Here is a 23,451-nt window from a genome sequence, read left to right as displayed (position 1 = left end):
GCTCTCTGACACACACACACACAATATGATTCACTTCATAAACAAACTGGTCTGGTTCTTAAAACTGCCATGCACTCTGGGTATTTGTTGGAGGGGCTAACATACTTCACCAGAGTCCTAGAGATGACTCAGTTAGTTAGAGTTGAGAGTTAAAACACTTAACTTTAGTAATTTTAATATTTGGCAGACAGCAGTGGGATGTGATCGTTTTTAATGGATAATCTTTATTCAGGTTTTTATTCTCTGCTTGGTGCTGACCTTGGTCCTGAAAGGCAAGGAAGAGCAGACTGACTTCAGTTCCTTCTATTATTGAGCACAGTCTGTACAGGTTGCACTGCAGGCAGGAGACCTTGTTCATTATGTCAGACTCCAACAGGTGTTGTTGACGTACTCTGGCACCCAGCTGAGTCTGAGGATTTGACGTACGCAAACAAGGCCGGGTAGATAAAGAAGCATGTGTGGAGAATGTAGCCAGGTGCCCTGAGCTTCAGCAAGAAGGACACCATCCCTCCTGACTGACAGAAAGGAGCACTGACATTTGAATTCATCAACCCTTCCAGGAGTTAAAGGAGCCGTCCGTCTGAGCCGCAGGTATGGAGCCCATCACTCAGACAGTGGAAGCAGCAGATGTTCACTCACAGAGGCGAGGCTGGAGGTTTGTGGCGAAGCGGGGAGCCTCATCGCAGTTTGTGGGGAGCACCATCATGGTCTTGTCCACTTATGCTGTTGCTACCCTGGCAATGAACTTCGGTAAAAACATCCAGGAACGAAGATTAAGACCAAATGGCAACTAACAACAATGGCCTCATCAAAGATCTGGACTCTGGACCATCTTCTCTCTGACAATGGCATAAATGGCAGATGGAGCTAAAATGAACAGAACTTTTTTGCCTCAAATCAAACGGGTGACTTCAACTCATCTCAACTGTGTGCTGCAAGAATGTGAAAACAAATCTAAAATCAACTCATCTATTAGTCCGTACTCCTGTAGAGACAATGTTGTTGTTTTTTTTACCTAGAAGACAATATTATATGGTTTCAAAGGAAGTGTTTGACATGAAACGGGGGTTCTGGCCACAGATGAATGATAATTAATGGGTATACAGGCTGTATGCAGTGCTGTCATGTGACCACAGGGTGGAGAACTGGGACTTTTGATTTTGATTTACAAGACGAAAAAAACCACAGGATCACCGGAGATGAATGTGTCTGACACCTCAATAAGACAGGACAGTGACATTATTGAACACACCCCTTTCAATACAATAGACAGGATGGATATGATAGATATTCAGATTATATGACTAACAACTTAGATTCTGATTATTGTCTATGTACTTAGAAGGTTTTTAAATCTTTGTCAAAAATTGCTTGTTGATTTTTTTTTAAATGTCTGTATGACTGTGTGACAGTAGATTGGAGATGTTTATATTTTATATAATATTATAATGTCATATTGCTTAAATGTCTGTCAGCTGTTTGTACAGAAAATAACTTTTTAAAAATCCATGTTGGATCAAAACACTGTCTTTCAATAAATGCTGAAATATATTCAAGTGTGCAGATTTCTCTTCTGATCTGAAATGATTTGTTGTCATCTCATCTCATCATCCGTCAGAGGCACAAGCATTTGGACTAAAAGGTCACAGTCGTAGGTTTTAGAAGATACAACATAAAGAATGAGGAAGAGCAGTCCAGTCCATTCCAGGCAGACATATTGTACACCAGAAACTAACTTTGGGTTTGACTCATGTAATGAAGGATTTTGGAATAGAAAAACATAACTCTAAGTTGTTAGTCCTATTTATCCAACTGCCAAACTCAAATGCCTGGTGACATTTGATACATTTCTTAAAAACCAAAACCTTAATTAGCAACACCAACAATTTGGCATTTGACTAGTGGCATTTCTGTCAATTCTGTCTGTTCTTTCTTTATAGCGTCTACAGTTGCAGTTGTGGTTTTTGGCTTTTACCATTAAATGTTACAAAATGTTAAGATGTATAAACTAAGGCTGGCTGAGATAAAATGCAGGATCATTTTCCAAATGACAAGACAGCTTTAAATTGTGCTTAAGGGGGTTTCCATGTTTCCACATATAGAATAATCTCAGATATTCTCTGCATTGGACTTCCTTATGATAAGTCAGTAGAAGAAGATCCTGAAGTATCTCTGACTTTCATGCAATGTGCAATACACCAGTGATCCCCAACATTTATCATCTGATGTATCCAACAGCCCCATCAAATGAAGTCTAGTACCCTGGTATTGCCCGTCATGTTCTAAATATGTTGTTAATTGGATTAAAAAATGTATCTCATTTCAATTAAATATATTAAACTCAATATCCCAGATTAGTCTATGTTGTCAAGTTTGCATTTACTCTACTGTGCGTTTCATTCCATTTAGCCTATATCTCAGAATTTCAAAGATTTATCCATTACCTTTGGCCAACTATTTTAACCGTTTATCCATTACTTTTTGCTAACTATTTCAACCATAATCTATTACTTTTAGGTAACTATTACAACTGTTTATCCATTACTTTTAGCTATCTATTTCAACCATTTGTCCGTTTCTTTTTGCTAACTATTTTATATGTTTAGGCTATCCATTACCTTTTTGTTACCCATTTCAACTTAATCCATACTTTATGCTGTCTTTTCAACTGTTTATCCATTACTTTTAGCTGATCATTTCAACTTCTTTGGTCACTTGCTAACTAGCTTTCACACACTTTCACACACTTTCACACAAATCAGCATCAAAGCAATTTGTCCACTGAAAAGTAGCAACTTTGATTTGATTAAAAAGTAAGTTGAGTTAACAAGTTAAGCTATCCATGGACTGGCAAATGCAAAGGTAGGCATATTGCAGAACATAACCCATCTTATATTCCTGCTCTCATGGAGAGTTTTTTCAGACAGGTTCTCCGCATTCCACCTTTGATTTCCAAACTTCGTGCAGATAGTTAAAGTGTCTGCCATCATTGAGAAATAGGTCAGTGGAACAACAAATCAAAGAGACTCTAACTGGCGGAAATTAATGTCTATCAGTTGGTGAGCTGACAAGGATGGGTGACACTGTTTGCCAGCTGAGGGCCAGCCTGAGGCTCAAGCACAGGCAGTGACCCAACCTTGTTAAATGAGAACGACAACAAGGATACACAGAGAGCAGTGATGGCCTGCTTTGTCCTCCTTCTCTCTGTTCCCTGAATAGCTCTCACACAAAGGATATCGTTATTTCTCCTCTAATTACCAGATGGAGAGCTATTTGTCTGCCTCTCGCTCCTCTCCTCTGCTCTCACCCCCAGAAATAAAGTGCTCTGTGGTGACAACCCTCAGCAGTTATGAAACCGCTTATGTCTGGTGGACAACGGGGCCCTAGTGAGCCCTCATTTCTTCCTTTAGCTCATACAGTATGAATCTGACTTGAGTCACCGCCGGGATTCTTTCATTCATCTGCACTAAATCTGTGTGTTTATGTGATGGCCAATGTGTCTGGTCCCTTCCTGCCCCTGCATGGTTTTGTTGCCAAAACCAATCATGTCTTAGGCATGTCACCAATTTCACAGTCTTGGCTTTAGGCGGATGTATCTAGGCCACAAGACACTCTCCATCTGCTCTTCTGTGGCCAAAAGCCTTGGGAGGTCACTCAGAGAGAGAGAGAGAGAGAGAGAAAGAGAGAGAGAGAGATCCAGCCAGGGATTAGGCTGGTACAGCAGGTCCAAGGGGAGGTGAGATTAGAAACCAGGAGCAATAATACACACATTGTGGAAAAACACACTGGCTGGCCATGCTTATGTGTCCATGTAACCCCATTCAGACCACGTACAGTAGGGCTCTCAATGAACAAACGTGAATGTTTATAATGTTTGCTACCAAATGGAAAGAATTAACAACATGCTTTCCAGGATCACACCTTTTGGTAGGATTGCTGACAAGGTCACCAGCTCTTAGTTTGTACATAGATGACCCACATGCATCCATGGACACAGGTGACAAAAAAACAACAGCATCTAGAAAAATAGGCTGAACTGATCTCTGTCTTCATTTTAACAGGAAGGGTTTTGCAATGTGCAGCAGCTTCCCTGCGAGTTCCCGGTGTTTTGTTCCGCAGAGATTTGTGTTCCCTGTATTCAGCATATTATGCAGTATTAAATCTCACCTATACCCTCCTCTAACCCTGTCATCTGGAAAAAGCCCTGACCTCGGGGTGTGCCTGTGTTGAGAGAGAGAGCTGGGGGAAGACAGGTGTGACTCAGCACCACCTGTGAATGATCCTCTCAAAATCAATTATGTGGTTGTTTTTTATTGTTTTTTTGCCTTTAAATCAATTTGAGAATCAAAGTCAGTTCAGTGTTTCCATCAACAACATTGATGGGACAAACTCGGATGGAAGGCTGTCAACAAGGAGGATTTGGTAAACATCTCATTGGGAGATTAACAAAGAGGGGGTATTTTCTGTGTGTGTGTGTGTGTGTGTACGTGCTTGAGAGGGAGGGAGGGGAGAGAGAGAGAGAGAGAGAGAGAGAGAGAGAGAGAGAGAGAGAGAGAGAGAGCTTCCCAGCATGGGGCAGAGGGAGGGGGTGAGCTGCCTGGTGGAAGGGACTGAAATGTCCTTCACATAAACCGGTGACAAAGTGGCGAGCAGCGGCCCCCTGGCAGCAGAGATCACAGCCAGCACAGAGGGAGACAGACACAGAGAGAGAGCAGCAGACCCGAGCAGCGAGCACCGCGCACAGGCGACGCATCCACAGCTACACACCCGGGAGACACAGAGAAAACACTCACCATCAAAAAAACATCACAAGAGAGGAAACTAATCCGTACGGAGCGTCCTTTTCCCCACCGACAGGTAAAAAGAAATAAAAATATAGACGATGACGATCTAAACTGTTTTACCAAATAGATTAAGAGAGATCAACACCTGGTTGAACAGGTCCTCGCTGCTATTCTTAGAGTAAAATTTTGAAGGATGCAACATCATTATCACAGCAAAATTATAGGTTTATATGAGGATATTGCATTAAAATATTGTGGCACAGCTGCTACAGCAGATGAAAAAAATACCATGAAGTGCCTTGAGGTCAGTGTGAACTCACTGAGAACCAACAGACTCCATAAAAACTGGTTTCTCACGGGTTTTGACAACTGCGTGATGTTTACCTGTTTAAATCTCAGCTTTTGTTAAGATGTTATTAATATGTTGTAAATTATATAGGCTACAGGAGCCTTACTTTTAATATGTTTTTCCACGAGCTGGTGTCCACGGATGTAGCTTATTATAAATGATACCGTCCAATAAGTTATGGAATTTCTAACCCTAACCCTTTCCAAGGTTGTACCAACTGACTCACACTTAATAAGCTACATAATTTTACTGGTAGCCTATTTTTAAGAAACTGCATAAATTACTGACTCCAGCCTATGGCCATATTCATTTTAATTTGTTTTACATATAAGTAGCGCAATAGTAAATCAGTTAAAACTGGAAGTTATGAAAGTAATCTAATGTGCTAAATCTCTCAGTATGTTCAGCCTTTTTTTTATGTTGTTGTGTGTTTTTTGTTACTGTAGCCTATATATATCTCTGTTGTGTAAAATCAGGGCCAAACCGGACCTGTCCAGGTCCATGCGGCGATGTCCAGATTTGTTTCATTCGTGTTATGTAGGCTACACATCGGCCAGATGCTTGTCAGATTAAACAGCTAGGCATGTCATCCAGCTCAGCACGGTGCCTCAGTCCCACCTAATTAGGCTCACCCAGTCTACTAGGTCACCGCACGCAGAGCACACACGGAGCTCAACAGCCTGGATGTCTCAATCACACTCAATAGACCTAACTCACTGTATGGCCTAATGATTGAAACAAGGAGGCGTGAGAATAAATGTGTTTGATTTGATTGCTTGAAGTGAAGTTTTTGTAAGCCTATGTGTATTACCGAGAATTATTTCTTTTGTGGAGCTAATTTATAGTCTATTCATTATATTATATTGCATTAGATTGTGTGCGCATAATCTCTGAGTTTTAAGCCTGTGTTGTATTTGGCCAATGTTGCAGTCCAATGTACTGATCTCTTTTCCAGACTTGTTTGAGGCTGTAGAGATGGATGTCACCTCTCGCCCTCTGCTATTGATTTGCGCATACTTGGCAGCTGCGCTGATTGGTGGAACCCGCTCGGAGGGGGTGTGTCTTCAAGACGGCAACCACAAGGCCACGCCCAGCCCGGAGCCACACCTGAGGGAGTGTGGGCTGTATGCTGACAGTGAGTGACTGTGGGTTCGTCTTGAAACACTGTATGTTTAATGGTGTAATGACAGCCTGTGATGAAAACATCAAACTGCATCTGTCTGAAATGTTTTCCTGTCCTTTGCTGCTTACAGATAGCTGCTGCACAGAAGAAGACATCCAGGATATCTCCCATGTTCCCTCTGCTAGCAATAAGAATGAACCCTGGGACAAATGTGGGCTTCTGAGCTCTGAGTATGTCATTGTTTGTGTACAGTGTCGCTCATAATGTTGCATTATATTGTCTTTCAGCTCATTGTTTTTGTTGTATAACAAAACTTATAAAGTATAAACTTCTAAAAACATGAGCTTTCTACCCTGACCTGAACTATAACTGAAAAAGTTAGCAACTAACGCTAAAGCTAGTAAACACAGTGAAGCATTTGGGCACTAAAGGGCCAGATATTTCCCAAAGGAGGTGGAGACAAAAAAACAGAGCTAAAACGAGTGTGACTACATTTGTTAGGTGGCCAGAGAAAAACTCCAAGTTAATGCGACTGTTGCTCTGTATCTGCTGGATGTGTGAACAGGCAACTGTGTATGTTAGTGTTGTGTTTAGAGTACATTTCTATTGCCCCCAAGAGGCCAATATCAACTACTGGGTCAGGTTTACCTGCATCGTGGCCAACTATGCTGAGTCAGCTTCCCCAGAGTCAATAAAGGCTTAAATACAGAATCATTAAATCATGTTATACTAACTGGTCCCCTCTCTCTCCTCAGGTGTGAAGGCTTCCTGAAGCGCGTGTCTTGTTTTTACAGCTGCTCCCCTGATGCCGCGCGTTGGCCTCATCCCCACCGCCGCTCATACATCCAGGCTGTGCCGCTCTGCCACAGCTTCTGCCGTGATTGGTGAGGCTGCCAAACACATTGCTAAGCAAAAGTCAAAATCAGTATCCGTCTGTAAGGTTGTCAAGAGTGAGATTACCAGCAACAGTATGCGGTGCTGTCCATAATAAGTGTCTAATAAACAGCATAACACTGTATGACACAGGTAAGACCATGGTTACATATATCAGGCTTTTCTTATAGAGTAAAAAAATGTGTAACAGTGGCTTCCAAGCTGGCGTTCATAGACAACCAGGGTGTTCCCAGCTGAGATGAGAAAGCTTTGTGTCGTGGTTGCTTTGGTTTTAGACATAAATCGAGATCCTGAATTTTGACAAAAAACAATTTGTAGCCTAGTAGTGTGTACTAGCAGTGGTTGTTTTCATGAAAAAATATAAATATTTGAGGTGCATGTAGCCTATTTATATAGGCTTATGGTCTTAATGCTAAGCTAAGCTAACTGACTGCTGGCTGTAGCTTCATATTTAGGAGGAGTGGTATGTTCTTATCTAACTCTCAGCATGAAAGAAAACACAAACACAGTGTACCTCAAATGGAAAATTGGCACCTCAGTTATCTGATATACAACATGAATCTTAGGAGAAAACATTCAAATGAAAGAATTACAGTTTGATGTTTTGCCATTTCAAATATTTTACTTTGAACATTTACATACATCTCTTCAGGTTTGATGCCTGCCGGATGGACATGACGTGTGCTCGTAACTGGGCCAGAGACCCCAGGGGACAGAACTGCACTGGAACCTGTGTTCAGTATCAGCAGGTAGGCTTTCATCATCTGTGATTTGCTTCTTACATAAGCTGGGACTGTTTTGTTTGGGCGGGCAGGCTTCCAATATAATATTCCAGTATATCAACCAGCTGCTTTAGCAAGCACATAAACTGTTGGTCACGGCTTACTTCAGATGGTACTGGCAAGCAGAGGAGGTGTCACAGGTTTGAACCCAACTGACGAACCTCAAAGCTTGTCATTTGAGCGATGCGGCGCAGGTAGAAGGTCAGATACTGTGTCACGGTTTGTGCCAGCATGTTGGCAGTCAAGAGAGTGTGCGGTAAGTGAAAGGGTTAACAGCGCAGGGCGGCGCTGTGGGCTGAAGCATGAAAAGGTTCGGTCCCGCTTCAGTGGGCAGAGGCCAGCTGGGTGATTTAAAAAGAGGCTGAGTTACTGAGGGGCTGGTGTGCAGCCGGGGGGCCGAGAGCATCACAGACCGCATGCCATGACACTTGCTGTCTATCTATCTATCTATCTATCTATGTGTGTGTGTCCCTTTTGCCTGTCCTTCTTCCTCTTTCTCTCCCTTTTTATCTCTCTCTCTCTAACACACACACACACGAAGAAAGGGACACGCTGACAAATGAATGCACGCCTCCAGACACTAGACCTAAGGCACTCTGGTGGATATTAGATGATTACTGGAAATGACAGATTTGTAGTAAGAGAAACTGTGTGTGCGTGTGTGCCTCTACGCCTGTGTATTTTGGTGCTCTGTGTGTTTGGATTGGCCCATTTTCATGTAGGGCGCCACTAATGGTACAAAGTAGGCTTCACTAAATTTAAGTAGCTCTAAAAAAAAAGTGAGAATAGAGTGTTTGAATACAAAGAAATGAGTCACCGCATTCAGCACATTCGAAAAATCAGCCCTCTTAAGAGAGACAGCAAACAAGTGCCTGCCTCTCGCAACATTTTTCACCAAGGTCATCGCAGTAAACCTTCATTTTGCTTTCTCTTCAGCTGACAGAGATGAGAGATTTCACAGTGGACTGCCTCGTGGTCTGAGCTCACAGCATTTAGTCCACCTCAGGGCTGACAGGAAAGCAAAACTGCAAACAAACATGCACAGACATACCAATCACTGTCATCACTCGAAAACCTCTCACAACTCTGAACGTAGAGCTTTACATTCAAATTATATAAAATATACAGAGAGAGATTTACTAATAAAAATCATGAAACCTTTTAAAGTCCTGAAACGTCCACCCGATGGATAGAAACCAAATGTAGCTGTGTGTGTGCCTGTGTTTGTGTAAGTGTAGAATAAATATACACAGATAAAGTCAGGATTTGTAAATGCTGACTGCGGTAGACGCCAATTTGCATAGAAACTAGCTAATACATTTTAAGGCACACATAGGCAGACACACACACACACACACACACACACACACACACACACATCGGCTGCATGCAAAAATCCCTCTGGCACTCTGTGTCTCACTCTCTCTTTGTACTCATTGGTAACATTATTTGCAAGCCAAGGTCTGATTTATCTCAGACACTCTTCCTGCTCCGGATTTTGTGGGAATGAGGTTACATCTGCAAAGAGAGGGCGTCTGTGCTGGACGCTGGCACAAAACACATCTAGAGTGGCATCCGCGGATCACATATTGTGACATAATGGTCTGAGGACGGGAAAGATTATCATATGAGGTGACTGAGCAATGTGGTTTTATAGCATTTTTTCAAGTAAGAGGGTAATATATTTGTGCTGGGGGGTAGAAATATATTACACTGTAAGTGCTTTTTGAAATACCAGATATATAATAAAACAATTTATCATAATTAATACTAAAAATAAAGCCAGCATACATGATACTTTCATTGCAATTTTTTTTTTCATTTACTTGCTGATTTCACGGGGACAAATGCACGAGACATTGCTTCATAAAGTATACAAAGTTGATGCCATGCAAACAGGTTTATATCCATAACTAATTTGCAACCCCTGTCCCTGTTTTTTTTTTACCTTTTAATTACCTTGAAAAAAGGGTAAACAAGAGACTGCTTTTCTTTACATCTTGCTTGCCACAGACTAACACAGTAATGAGGAAGATTTCTCACATACGTTCAATGCTTTGTCCTGACCTTAATATTCTGTTAGTAAAAGGTAAGAGCTATTACCTCCTCTGAAATCCCCCATGCATGAATTCAACATGTTTGTTACAGAGTAAAAGTATTTAGCTATGATCTGATGGTAGGATATTACAGGACATAAAAGTTCATGTAGGTTTTTCTCTAACATCAGTTTAATTGTTAGGTGGATGTGACCTTGGTTCCTAAAAGAACATTACTGTTCCCCAGTATTTCATCATCCTTTTTAACAACATGCGCATAACGTTTCTATGGCTACAGCAATAGAGGTAGCCTATGCCCTATATTTGCAGGCTGAGCCTGAGAGTCCCCCTTAATCACAAAGTTGTAAACCCGTCTTCCCTAACCTCTCGTCTTCTTCATTGCAATAGAGAATTTCTACAAGAAGAAACTTATCTTTTATCACTGCCAACCAGTTAACAGGTCTTAGTCCTTTCTCTCTTTCTCATTCCTTTTCACAGTACGTGTAATATCATGGGATTTGGACAGCGAAGGGCAAAATTGAATAAGATAAGGATGGGAAGGACAGGAGAGAGCCCCAGGAAATTTCAGTATCTCAGTTATTCGATCACACCATGTCGTCTAAAGCCACTTGTGCTTGTACTGAATTAGCTTTGGCAGCAAACCATGTCTGCCTGGGGAAGGACAGAAATGTGTGTGTGTGTGTGTGTGTGCGCGCGCCCCTGTGTGTATTATGGGGTCGCTGCAATAACACCTAAGTGTCAGACAGAGAGTATATGTAGTGGAGAGAAATAGCCGTCATCCTCTTTGTCCTTCGAACACGGTAAATATATTACAGCTTTTTCTTCTCTGAGCACCCTGTGTGACTCAGTCTTAATCCCCCAACAGACAGGAGGATGAAAAGAAGCAGACGTTGGGGTGGGGGTGTGCTACAGCGAAACAAGCAGAATAAGAGTGGTACACAAACAGTGAGTGCTGCAATAAGCAAGAGAAGAAGAAAATGTGATGGGGAGATCGTGGAAGTTAAGTACGGGACAAAATGAGCTATAGTAGGAGATAGAGACGGTGACTTGGCAGCACATCTTAATGACTGGTTATGAGGCCGTCCCTAGAGATATAACGGGAGCTTAAACACAGAAAAGCACAGCATGTGTCACTGAAACTTCACTAATTAGCTTTCCAAACTATTTCTAAGCGTGCGGGCCTACGCCATTTAGTGTTAAACAGCTTAAATGTTGAATTGTGATTTGTTTTTTGCAGCGTTATGCAATATCCCTTTTAATCCTCATCCTTGTAAGAAAGGAGTATCATTTTTCATGCTCCAGAAAACATAAAGCTAATGTCAGCAGTAACTGGAGTTTTTCCTCAAAGTATAACTTTAGAGAGATTGAACGCTTTAATGAATTTTCTGTCAGATAGCACCAAAAAAGGTGCTGGAAGTGACCTTTCCGATTACTTTAGATTTCTCCATCTACTCTGTGAAGCTTGACAGAATCGTCATTCTACCAAAAAGATGGCACAGAGATTAATTCTTTCAGACGCCAGTGTGAGCTTTTCAAGGTCATCAAGTGTTAAAATTTGCTCTCAAGGCTGAGGTGTAGACGAGGTGGGACGAGCAAGAGAGGAAGACAAAAGCCGCTTGCGAAAGCAGCTGCCAGGTGCCTGTAGCCCCCTTTCACACCCTCAACACGCTGCCCTGAATGGCCAAAGTCAATTATTCCAAAAGATGTTTACAAGCAAAGAAAAGCTGTACTTGATGTGTGCTGCAAAAAAAGCAATTCATGTGCAAAATGTTACAAAATGCAATACCAGTGTGGAAAAACTGTACTTAACCAAATGTGACTGGTCATTAAAGAGCTATCCCAACTCTAACAGTTATCAGTGGTGGAAAATACATTTACTCAAATATTATACTCAAGTACAATTTTCAGGTACCTGTACATTACTTGAATATTTCCAATGTGTGCTACTTTATACTTCTACTCCACTACACTTCAGGGGGAAATGTTGTACTCTTTACTTCACTACATGTAACGGCTCATTTCAAAACATATTTTTGGCTGATGAACTGTAATGTGGTATTTTAGATGAAAGGCCTTGCATACCCACTCAGGTGTTCAGTTATGTCCTTGTGTCCTCAGTTATGTCCTGACCTACTCGCACAAGGCTGTGCTGGGATTTGTGTGGGCTGTGAGGTCACCATGTACGGATAGGGATGATAAAGGAATTTTTTTTTTTTATCTTTTATTATCTTGTGCAAATGAGAATAAAACATAGGTAATAATCTTTGGACCTTGGGGGCTCTGAAAGGGACCATTCTGCCTAATGAGTATGTTCTGCTGGTAATGCTTCTGTTCTTTTACTTTTAAGTAGAATTTAAAATGCAGGACTATTTTATGTACTTTTACTTTGTGGTGTTCTTTCCATTACCCATGATTGCCAGCCATCATTTTGTCAGTGGAGGTAGATATCTCTTCACTTCCTCTAAATATTTTATGTCTGTGTGTGTGGTATGTGTTCATGTAGATGTACCAGCACGGCAGGGATCTCTGCGAGAGCCTGTGGGGGGATGCCTTCATGACAGTGGAGGATGAGCCCGAGGAGGTGGGAGAGGCCGGAGAGGTCGGAGCGGAGGGTGACGGCAGTCGCCCCTGCGGCTGCCTGACCCTCAGTCCCTCGGATAAGGACGTGATCGCCGCACTCAGGGCACAGCAGGATGACCCGGAGGAGCTGGATACCACCAAGACTGGCCTGCCTCAGTACCGTGCCCCTTGCCAGGCTAAGCTTCCCCTGCAGCCAAGGAGCAGCAGGAAGGGGAACTCTGTGCTGCGTAAACGCTCGATCGTGGTGGACGACGTGGAGGGGAGTGGGAGCGGCTTGTAGAGAGGTGTGATAAATGGAAATGTATTTAGAGATAATTGTCTAGATCTTAACACACAAAATCTATCTCTTGAAATGGAGTTGTAACGTTGCTCCCCTAACTACCCTTACCACACAACCTAAGCTCTCATTATAATTCTCATCACATTCTATATATTAGTCTCTACGGTTTTAAATAATACTGTATCTGGTATTTGAACAACCTAAAAAGCCAGAAAATTAAAAAAAAAAAAAAAAAACTATTAAAGAGAACACTACTGAATGATCCAGTATATTAAAGGCAAATTCCTCTATTCTGCAAGGGCTCTGATTTCAATAATAAACATATTGATAATGTCCCATAATCGCTGCACAAATGTTTTATTGCCACCTCACGAGGTGACTTTTCTTTATCAGAGTCAGGTATTTGATTTGCTTTTACTGACATTATGATATGAGGTGTGTGAAGTCGTGCACATGGGAAATGTAAAGTCACTACAGTTATTAGCGCTTGTGCATGAATCAAACATGTCACCCCTAACCAGAGGACTTTTCATGACAGTGTCGTAAACATGATGTAGCTGCACCAATACTTCACTACCCTGCCCCTCGTTTCAATCATCTAGATGACTTTAATCTGTGCATTAGTCTATTGTAAAACGCAGATCTTACTGTTGTGATGCTTTTTCGTGCAGTCTACACGTCATAAGGTATATGTTAGTGGAGAAGGTCACGCAGAGTAATGATGATACTTAATGTAACTTAGGCTTTCTAACAGAGACTACTGGCCTAGACATAAGGGATTTTGGTATGATTCAGAAACAATGTCTGCCTGCCAGAATAGATCTGCAGAGGCAGCTGAGGTTGTTCTGGTAGTTTGATCATGTATATCACCGATGTGGATGTTTCTTTTATAATTAACTCATGTATTTCTAGACTGCACTGTTCCATGTAAATGTTTTGTAAAGGGAAACTGATTTGTCTGATTTATGGAAAGCTTGCTGTGGTTTATGTTCTCAATAAACATTTCTAAATGCCGTCCTGAGCCTGCCATGGTCCTTCTGGCTGCACTTTGCTTTGTGTTAAGGTTGGTTTGGTCGAGTTTGCATTCATACTTCTCCCACTTGGAGTGGCAGAAGCTGGACTTTTCCACTGCTTGTGCATTACTTGTTTCAACTGTTATTAATTTATTTTTAGCTAACAACTGCTTATCCATTACTTTCAACTCTTTCAGCCATTTCAACTATTTCAACTCCCTTACTTGCTTGTCAACTAGTTGTCGCACACTCTCGGCTGCAACCATAAATGTAAATAAAGATTGCAACATGTGGCATGTGGGGACAGGTGTTTTACAAAGAATCAACATCACACCAATTTGTAATCCTGCAGTTTATTTTCCTTCTTAACGCAAATATTCAGATATATTTTGTAATCAAATCGCAATTTCTATTTTCTAGTTAAGTTCACTTGAGTTTCGAGTTCACTTTCCATGTACCTCCGGGTAACAGCATGAGTGCTCCCTGGGGTGCCCTGGTTGGGAATCACTGGTGTAATATGTGTGGAAACATTTTAGGGTTTTATTTAGGAAATAGGAGAAAGTGCATTTGTTTGTCCTAATATAAATGCAGTTTGACATTGTCCTAGTTAAAAAGTATTGAAATCAAAGCCAGCAACCCTATACACCACCCCTCTCTGGTGATAGGAGCAGACAGTGTCCATGCAATGTCTTCTCACCACTGTCAGCCCTCAATTTACTGATATAGCATGACAGGTGTTTTTACCCTCCCATCCAGACAGCTGTCACTCAGTCTCACCCTTCCCTAACCACTGCTTTAAGGGAGAAATTCAAATGGTCATATATTTAAATAAGTATCTGGATTTATTTTGACACTGTCAAAGTCTGATTTTATTATACAGGCACTATTTTAAATAAATGCCTTTTGGGTTTGGAAGGATTCAAATTCTTCCAGAGATTTAGCTTTGCAGCAATTGAACTGACAGCAAGACATCATTTGAATCCAGCCAATAATCCCACCCCATAAAGCAGGCCCCATGAATACTGTTTAAATTAACCAACAGTTATCATCACAATGTGGCATATGTCTCTTAAAAATAATTTAATTAAAAGTGACTTGAATCTTACACATAAATCATCTTGCAGACATGTTTCTCAGTGAAGCAGAGTGTGCCCCCTGCAGGGGAAAATCCAGTGAACTCAAGCTGTGTGACATGTTGATGCTGCCACACATTACTTGACATTTTTCTGTAAGGATGGCATGGTGTGTGTGTGTGTGTGTGTGTGTGTGTTTGTTTGTTTTTGAAAGCATAGCAGCTATTTAGACCATACACAGCATTATAAATACTTTATTTGGAACCTCGACTTAGAAAAACAAATCAGCAATACTGTCCCTCTAGCAACTAAAAGAGGTGGTGTACCACAACCTGAGCCTTAACATTTATCCTTAATATATTAATGTAATAATTATAATTATACATTTTATATTTGATCCTTTTTGTTTATTTCTTTGTTTTTAATACTTTTTTGAAATATATAAATTTGGGATGAGAAAAAGACTGCTATCTCTAAATTAGACTACAGACTGCCTTCAGAAAAAAAGAAAAATTCCTCACCCTCTCCCTTTTCTGACCTCTCTCCCTCCCTCCCTGATAAGTTTCATACAGTCCCTGATTGAAGTGAAATACATAATGTATTTTAAACCTAGAAGCTGTGCAGACAGGCAGGTTTGCAGTTATAAACATGAATAATGAATGCACTCTCCCTGTATTAGGGATAACAATAGAGAGCTTTTTAAAAACATTGTCCCTTCTCTGAACAGAAAACCCACACTTACCTAAAGCGTTCAAGCCATAGGAGGAATAATTTGCAATTTAAATGCACACACAATAACACACTTCTGCACCTACTGCAGACCAACAAGTTGTTCATTCAAAGACCAGGTCCTGCAGGCCAGTCTCAAGTCCACTGTTTGAGAATGAATTAAGGAATTGACACAACACACACAACTCTTCATTTTAGTAACAAAAATGTCCCCTTTTGTAAATGATAAATTGTGTGTGTGTGTGTGTGTGTGTGTGTGTGTGTGTGTGTGTGTGTGTGTTCATTATCATCATTATCACATCATGTTTTAAAGTAGGACAGCTGTCATTTGTGTTAAATAAACCTCTCGTTTGCGTTTAGCGATTTAGCTGCTGCAGTGTTATTCCACCAGATGGCAATGTGCGCCTACCAAAACCCTTCAAACCGCACTGTGATTCTGTACATTATGTGGGAATCTAGATCTAGACCTGCTTTCCAGGCCACTCCTCTGCTGTAGTTTTAGCACACCAACATATAGCCTACTAGAATGTGGCCACAACAAAAGCTGTCTAAACGCCGACCCTCTGTTTACTGTATTTTCACATTCACTGTATAGTCACAATGCTCATTATGTCACAGCTTTGTCTTACCTCGCAGCCTACACATTCCCTGAGATGCCCTGATATGTTCCTGTTACTTGCATCATTGGGATGGGAACAGTTGGTGCCTGATGTGACATTGTGATAATTCAAAGGTTAGATGATTAATTAGTTTAGTTAATGAGTCATAGTTTTGTGTTTAATCTACAAGAAACCCCCTATTACCACCATAAGAGACCTTCAAACTAGACTAAAGAACCATTCTCCGCACTATAGGCCTTACACACTATGTTGTTTTGTAGGCTACATGTTCAAAGTGAAAACACATGTCACTTTGTGTTGAAAAGTGAACACTTTATTGCTCAGATTAGGGGTGTGACAATACACTTAGCTCAGGAGACGTGACGATGCAGAATATTGGCTTCACGAGAACAACGAGAAGATATTTTAACATTATTTTGAAGAAATATTCAATGCTGAAAAATATGATTCAGGGGTCAGGAGATTTTGAGCATATATCACATAATTCCCTGAATTCTGGGGACTTTATCTGTAGCAATGTATGGAAATGCCTTTATTTATATAAAGGGAAACACAATCCAGGTGGCAATTCAAAATATAAATTTGTAATATATAATAATATAATTTGGACAGTGCACAGTTATTTCTTCTGTTGGCTGTTTAAATTCTTATTGTGCAAATAACCCTTTCTTGAAGCACTTTCACTTTTTAATTAACATTTCATGTTGCAAGCTACTTTTCAGGACATTTTTAACAAATTATGCTTTTAAAAAATGATGCTGACAAAATGTCCCCAGCGTCCACAGTGTAAATGACACCTATGAAACCACATACATATTACATACCCACAACAGTGTGAATAATCTCGCATTTCTATAGTTCAAATAGGTTTTATGACTGCAGGTAACTTTCCTAAAACTAGGTCTCATGAAATGAACACCCCCCTTCCCAAATCAGTCTTCTATTAGACGTCTAAAACTAGTGATGCAACTTCTGTAAGAACCTCAGATGGCAAGGTGGGAGGAATATTCATGGTTCTCGAGAAGATAACAGAAGAGGGAGAGGGAGGGAGAGAATGAGTGAGAGAGCCAGGCCTGCGTGTCTGTGGGAGGGGAAGGGGGCTCGTGGAGAGGAAAAATCAAACCCACCCAGAGCTCTTCATACGTCACCGTTCGCATCACAGATGTTCCCACAGACACTCAGTGTGGGCTGTGGGCCGAGGCGTGTGGAGAGCCAGTATGGCTTCAATTGGCTTGTTTTCTGGAGTGTGCGCGCGCATTTTAATATGTAGGCCCGCTGCGTGCGTAAATGAAGACTTGAACACTGCGGTGGTATTTCAAAGTAGTCCTCTGAGTAGATGCTGGGCTCGAGTTAGCAGCAAAAACAATAAATGAAATAGCCGCGTGACGCTCGTGAGTGCAGGAAAGATGCTCTTGGTTTTGACATCATACATATTCGTGAATATTTTATGGAAAATAAAACATTTTAGGCTACTCCTTCGACGCCACTGATGCTGTTAGGCACTACTGATATGGTATCAAACATATATATGAAAACTGTTGAATAAAACAAAAACAGGCACTGAGCTAAAAAACAATGGACATCCCCTGAAACATAGGTTTCTTGATAAAAAGTCACAGAAAAGGAGAACTTGTGTGGGAGTGCCTGGTTCCGTTTCCACGTGCAAGGCATAAAAATAAGGGAGTTGTTATTGATGGAAATTGGGCTGTTTAAATACGTGTCAGATAAAAAGAGGTTAAAAACTTCCTCTCCAAAACAGCTTGAGGTGAGAGTGCGCTCAAAAACCGCAACCTTCACTCCTAGACTCTTTTGAAGTGGTTCTCGTGAGTACTGAGAGAGAGAGAGAGATATTTTTTCAGTCTCGGCCGGCTGTCTTGTTTACTTGTACGTCACAGACTGCTTTTAGAGGACAGAAATCCCCCTCTAGTTTTACCAGACCAGCTTTTGCACAACTTCAACGCCCTCGGTCAACGGTCACCGAAAGCATTGACTTTTTTAACGCACTTTTCTGTCTTCACAGATTTTCCTGTGGGAGCAATTAGTCTCTCTTCCGTCACCTCCCCACCTCATATAATCATTATAATCTTTGTTTTGTGCATCTGGGGGCCATGAAAACGTTTAGTGACCCCTGGCTAAGTGCTTAATGACTCATTCACGTCTACTTAACGCGGGACTTTTCCCCCTGTATTCATCTTTTGAGCCCCTGGTGCCGCACATACTTAGCCTCTGATGCGTCCCAACAGAATGTTGTCCTTGGCAGCGCGCACATCCCATCCATCCACACAGATGCTCCCGCGCGCTATACGCCAACTCTCGCCCACCTCTCTGCCAAGCGGCGTGGCATCTTGAGACGCCCACAACATTCCCGAAGCCACTGTCACTTCCACCCGTGTGCAATCTTTCAATTATACTGACACCTCAAATATGCAATCCCGCCCCCCCACCCTGATTTAAAAATGCGTTTGTGTATTTATGTGGATTCATTTATAATAAGCCTCATAACACAGGTCGTGTTTCACGGTGAAAATTAGGGTTTTAAATTATCACAAACGCCACAAAAGTGAGGTTTTTATCTATGTCCTGGTGTCCTTAAGCAACTGCGAATAACTTTTATCCATGCCTGATAACACGGTTGCACTTTGTTCCATTCGTGTGTGACAGGATAGTCTAAAGTTGCACAATAAGAAAAGGAAATTCCACCACCCTCATGGAGCTGGAAGACCTTAGCAGATACAAAAGAAGGAGGAGATCAAATCAGCCTGCTTTACCTGGGCGGGAGTTCCCAGAAGTCCTCCCATATGACGAAGTATTCACAAACATGCCCGTATATGGACAAGCCCGTGCGTAATTAGGAAAGGCCTACGTACGCGGGCTACACGCTATGCGTAAAAACACAGAAACCAGGATGTGCTTGTCTAAGGGTTCCTAAGTCGGTGCCATAGTAACTGCTGTGGCTATAATATGGTAGGAAAGAAACCCCGTAGCCTATGTTCTCCCCACTCTTTCCTGCTGTTTATATGTGTTTCATGTTTTCGACTATACTGTCGTAAGTGATCTAAATGAGGTGCAAAACAAACACTCCACCATTTCCGTTTCATTTTAAGACACTTTACTTAAATACACATCATCACAAATAAAAAAGACAGTGTAAACATTGGACATCATTAGTTTGCCTGGATCAACCGGACAATAATAATTCATCACAGACAAAAATAATTTACACAATGAATAAATGCAGCATTGCATGACAATATCAGTTGCAAAAAAAGTACAAAGAAATACATTAATCATTCCCATTTTCTACCATCGGCCTGTGCCCGATGTGTTGCTCAGTCTGGATGCTGCCCTATGGTGTCTAGGGTTGAATGGTCCTCTGAGCGATGTCCAGCATCCGAAAGTACCATTTCAATCAGTCTTTTCACCCTAAATAGCCTAAAGAGTTGTCTACACATATCCCTCGGCCCTGTGTTGTTGTCAATGCCAACAACACACCAGCCGGTCTTCCACTGCTGCGTATGCAGAACTTGACTCCAGTGTTATTACTTTTCAGTCAATTAGTAGTCTCTGTTTTTTAAAATGCTTCCATCTTGCTTGTGAGCATCAGCTGACAGCCGCTGCTCACATGTGTCAGGACTTTCTGTTTGAGCTGGGCGACTTGATCCCGGAGCACCGATGCTGTGTTGGAGAGCCCAGCGTTGTCACTCTTCAAACCTTTCACTTTATCCTCCAACCGGGCGATGCGCTCCAGCTTGCGCCTCCGGCATTTGGTCGCCGCGAGTCGGTTTCTCAGCCTCTTGCGCTCCGCCTTTATCCTCTCCTGGGTCTCCAAGTCGATCGGGGACATTGGAGGAGAGCCGTCGCTGCTGAGGAGGTCAGGCACGGTCTGAGGTTCCTCTTTCAGAGCGACGAGCCGCTGCGGGTGGAGTCCGGAGCCGTGGAGTACGTGCTGGAACGGGTGCGTGCCGTGCGTCGAGGTCTGCGGGTGGCTCTGCTGGTGCGGCGGCAGGTAGCTGATGGTGGCTGTGGGGTAGCTGGATGCGGAAGAGAGGCTTGTGTTCGGGCAGTAGGCGTTCAGTGTTGTGTAGATAGGAGGCTCGGGCTGCAAGGAGGAGCCGAAGACACTAGAGGCCGCCGCCGAACACGTCGTAACTCCACCGGCTCCGATGGACACGTTAGGAGGGGGCATCTGGTTCATCTTGTGCAGCTCGTCCAGGGCTTTCACAAACCCCTCGGCGAACCCCTCCTGCTCATCGGTGATGCCCCGGTTGTAGAAGTACTGGCCCGGGGTGGGTGTGGTGATCACGCCGTTACTGTTTTGAATGATGAGCCTCTCCAGCTCCGGGGATGCGAGCTTCAGGGACCCCACGTCTTGCTGCCCCCCTTGGTAATGGTCGGTCTCGGCACGCAGCTGGGATTTCAGGTTGCGATAGGGCTCTGTCAAGTTCAAATTCATATTCTGCTTTAGCAGTTTGTAGTCGTGCATTGCTGCATCTGAGTGGCCGTACGCCGACAGAAAAGAGTCGTCATGATAAAAAGGCTGTTCCATCTTTGTAGACATAAAGTCGTAGGAAAAGTAAGCTTACCGGCTGCTTATAGACACACAGTCTCTGGATAATCAACAAATGTCAGATTTGAGAAGAGACCATACACTCGTCGTCTCTCTCAACAGTGTCCCAAAATCAAAAGGGAATAAAAAATCACTCCAAAAAGAGAAAGAGTGAAAGTCCACGGTCCAACAAAAAGTGTCTGCAGCTCGGTGTCAGCAGGTAAAAGTCTTTTCCAGTGTCCGATTGCTGTTTTCTTCGCAATCCTGTGAGGGAAAAGTTATAACTCGGAACTCCTGTTAGCTGATGTGCTGATCTTGCTTGCTTGTTGAAGTGTGTTCAGACGGGTCAATTCCTGCCTTTTTATATAGGCATAGACACACGCTTGCTGCCAGGGCAGTGCAGCATTCTGATTGGCCGGGCGGCTCGGTCTCCACGCCCAGTGAGTGCGGCGTCCTGTGACGCTAATGCCGGGAAGAGGCGACAGTAAACAAGCCTGTAGGCAAGAGAGCGCACCGAGGAAGGATCGCAGCGGTGACAGGTGTCAGAAATAGAGGAGCCCTCTTTATTTATGTAGCTTTTTTTGCGCGTTTTTAGGTTGAATAATGTTTGTTGCATGACGAAGAGGTGAGATTAATTCATCAGTGCTATTAAGTCATTTATCTGTGTTGTTACATTGTTAAAAAAACGTTTGAGTCTAATCAAATGTAATAATATACATTAAATATGGATCAGTTCATCTGCAACCTGATGCTGGATCCTTTAGATATGAATTATAGCCTATAAAACGCCGGATTACTGTTCTGTTTATTATGATCCATCCTGTAGAGGAAGTCTTCATGCCTTATATGGGCATGATGACGCACCAGTTCCTCTCTGTGAGAACCGGGAAGCCACACCCTCCCGGGCCTCATTCCAGCAGCAATCCTGGTCCTGTTTAAACCCCATCCATGTGCTAGTAAGTTAGGGACTTTCTGTCTCTGCAGGGAGAAGAAGTGAGCATCCATCTGTATGTACTGATCAGGACAATAAAACAATATGTGTTGGAAAATATAGGCTACTTTACAGTCATCTTTTGTCATTGGTACTGACAATATAATCTGATTTCTTCACATGTCACCTCAGTGTTTTAGTGGCACAAGGAACGTGAGCAGAAAAACTGTGATCAGTTAACACTTCCTCCTTATCCTGAGTTAAGGTACTGCTGATGTTTGGCATGTGTCTTAAAGTAAACCCTGCTTTGATCATGAATAATGAAACGATCCAAACCCAGTCAATTGTCTGAAGCAGGAAGATTCATGCTCAGAAAATTTAGACTGTTGATCTATAGTGTCTATTTCACAAAAATTACCTTTGATTTGGTTTTGCTGTAGAAGAATTGTGGTTTGCTTGAGACAGGAAATGTGATTCCTCAATAGTCCACCTGTTTCATTTGTGGAGAAGGGAACCTTTGTCTCTTCTTTGTATTCTTCCAACACCCACACAAGCACAAATGCCTCCACCGATGTATCCCGTATCCCTGGAAAGACAAAACAAGTCAGGTAGGATGCTACGCTTTGGCAGGCGCTAAATCCTCTGGCTGCAGCTGAGGGATGAATCTCTGATTATGTTCAACATGTTGTTTATACCTGGAAACACATCAATATCAAATGTTTAGTTTACTCACTGCATGGCCGCTGGAGAGGCCAGAATAAATTACATATCATGTAACTGAATAATAAAATATACAAACAGGCAGAAGATCAGTCTGGATCAGTGGTTCCCAAACATGTTTTGTCTGACGTACTGTCACAGCTCTGTCTAATGAGCTCTATGGACACCGTCATGTTCCTATGTACTGAATATTATTTAACACTATTATTACAAAAAGGTAATTATTGTTACAATAATACATTCATACTGTTGAACTGTCAATGTTTAGATTGCTTTGGTCAAGTTTGCATTTGCTGCCACTATCTATTACATTTAGCTTTTTCAACTGTTTCAACTGTTTATCCTTTTATCTGACTATTTCAACTGCTTATCCATTGCTTTAACTATTTCCCATTTATCTATTAACTTGCTGATAGTTGGCACTCACAATTGCAACATGTGGTGTACAACTGACTTACTGTCAATTTACTAAGGATCAGTGTCATGCCCATTTGTAAACCTATTTGTTTTTTTTATTTTCCCCTTGATCACCAATCACAATTTACATTTTTTAGTTTAGGCCTACTCCTGGGTGAGAATCACTAATCTAGATAACTAAAAGAAATGCAGCAATCTGCCAAACTAAACAACAATATCATCATATTTTAATATTTCAAAACACATGCAGGTTGATTATTTAACCTTTGCCATCCTCATCCACTGACTTTCAGTCAGTGTGTATCTGACCTGTACTGAAGAAGGGGGCTGGATCACGTTTTACCTTTGACAGTCAAGAGTACACCCAGTAACAACATGTACTTGTTGTAAAAAAGTACATGCAAAGATATTTGCTCAGACAGACCTTGTTATCAGGTTCGAGCCTAAGGGGAATACTTCTGTTAGGACAGAAGTTACTCAACATCTTTAAAAAAATAAAAATTCACATGACTCTTCTTGACTTGGAAAGTCGGAAATCATCACTTTTAGGGTC

The 23,451-nt window shown here is 41.9% G+C and overlaps 2 protein-coding genes across 2 annotated transcripts; one reads left to right on the top strand and one right to left on the bottom strand.

The window, feature by feature from the left end:
- The first annotated feature begins 4,618 nt into the window (after positions 1–4,618).
- On the top strand, positions 4,619–13,863 carry rtbdn (retbindin). Its single transcript, XM_046041477.1, has 6 exons — positions 4,619–4,857; positions 6,089–6,268; positions 6,387–6,486; positions 7,012–7,140; positions 7,803–7,899; positions 12,493–13,863. The coding sequence occupies exons 2-6, from the start codon at positions 6,109–6,111 to the stop codon at positions 12,847–12,849; spliced, it is 843 nt and encodes a 280-aa protein (XP_045897433.1). The 5' UTR covers positions 4,619–4,857; positions 6,089–6,108; the 3' UTR covers positions 12,850–13,863.
- A 5,513-nt stretch (positions 13,864–19,376) lies between these two features.
- On the bottom strand, positions 19,377–21,143 carry junbb (JunB proto-oncogene, AP-1 transcription factor subunit b). Its single transcript, XM_046043557.1, has one exon. The coding sequence runs from the start codon at positions 20,840–20,842 to the stop codon at positions 19,856–19,858; it is 987 nt and encodes a 328-aa protein (XP_045899513.1). The 5' UTR covers positions 20,843–21,143; the 3' UTR covers positions 19,377–19,855.
- Positions 21,144–23,451: the final 2,308 nt, after the last annotated feature.

The sequence above is a fragment of the Micropterus dolomieu genome, linkage group LG02 (assembly GCF_021292245.1).
Source record: "Micropterus dolomieu isolate WLL.071019.BEF.003 ecotype Adirondacks linkage group LG02, ASM2129224v1, whole genome shotgun sequence".
In the NCBI taxonomy this organism is placed as follows: Eukaryota; Metazoa; Chordata; class Actinopteri; order Centrarchiformes; family Centrarchidae; genus Micropterus; species Micropterus dolomieu.
This window is presented reverse-complemented; position numbering and strand designations above follow the sequence as displayed.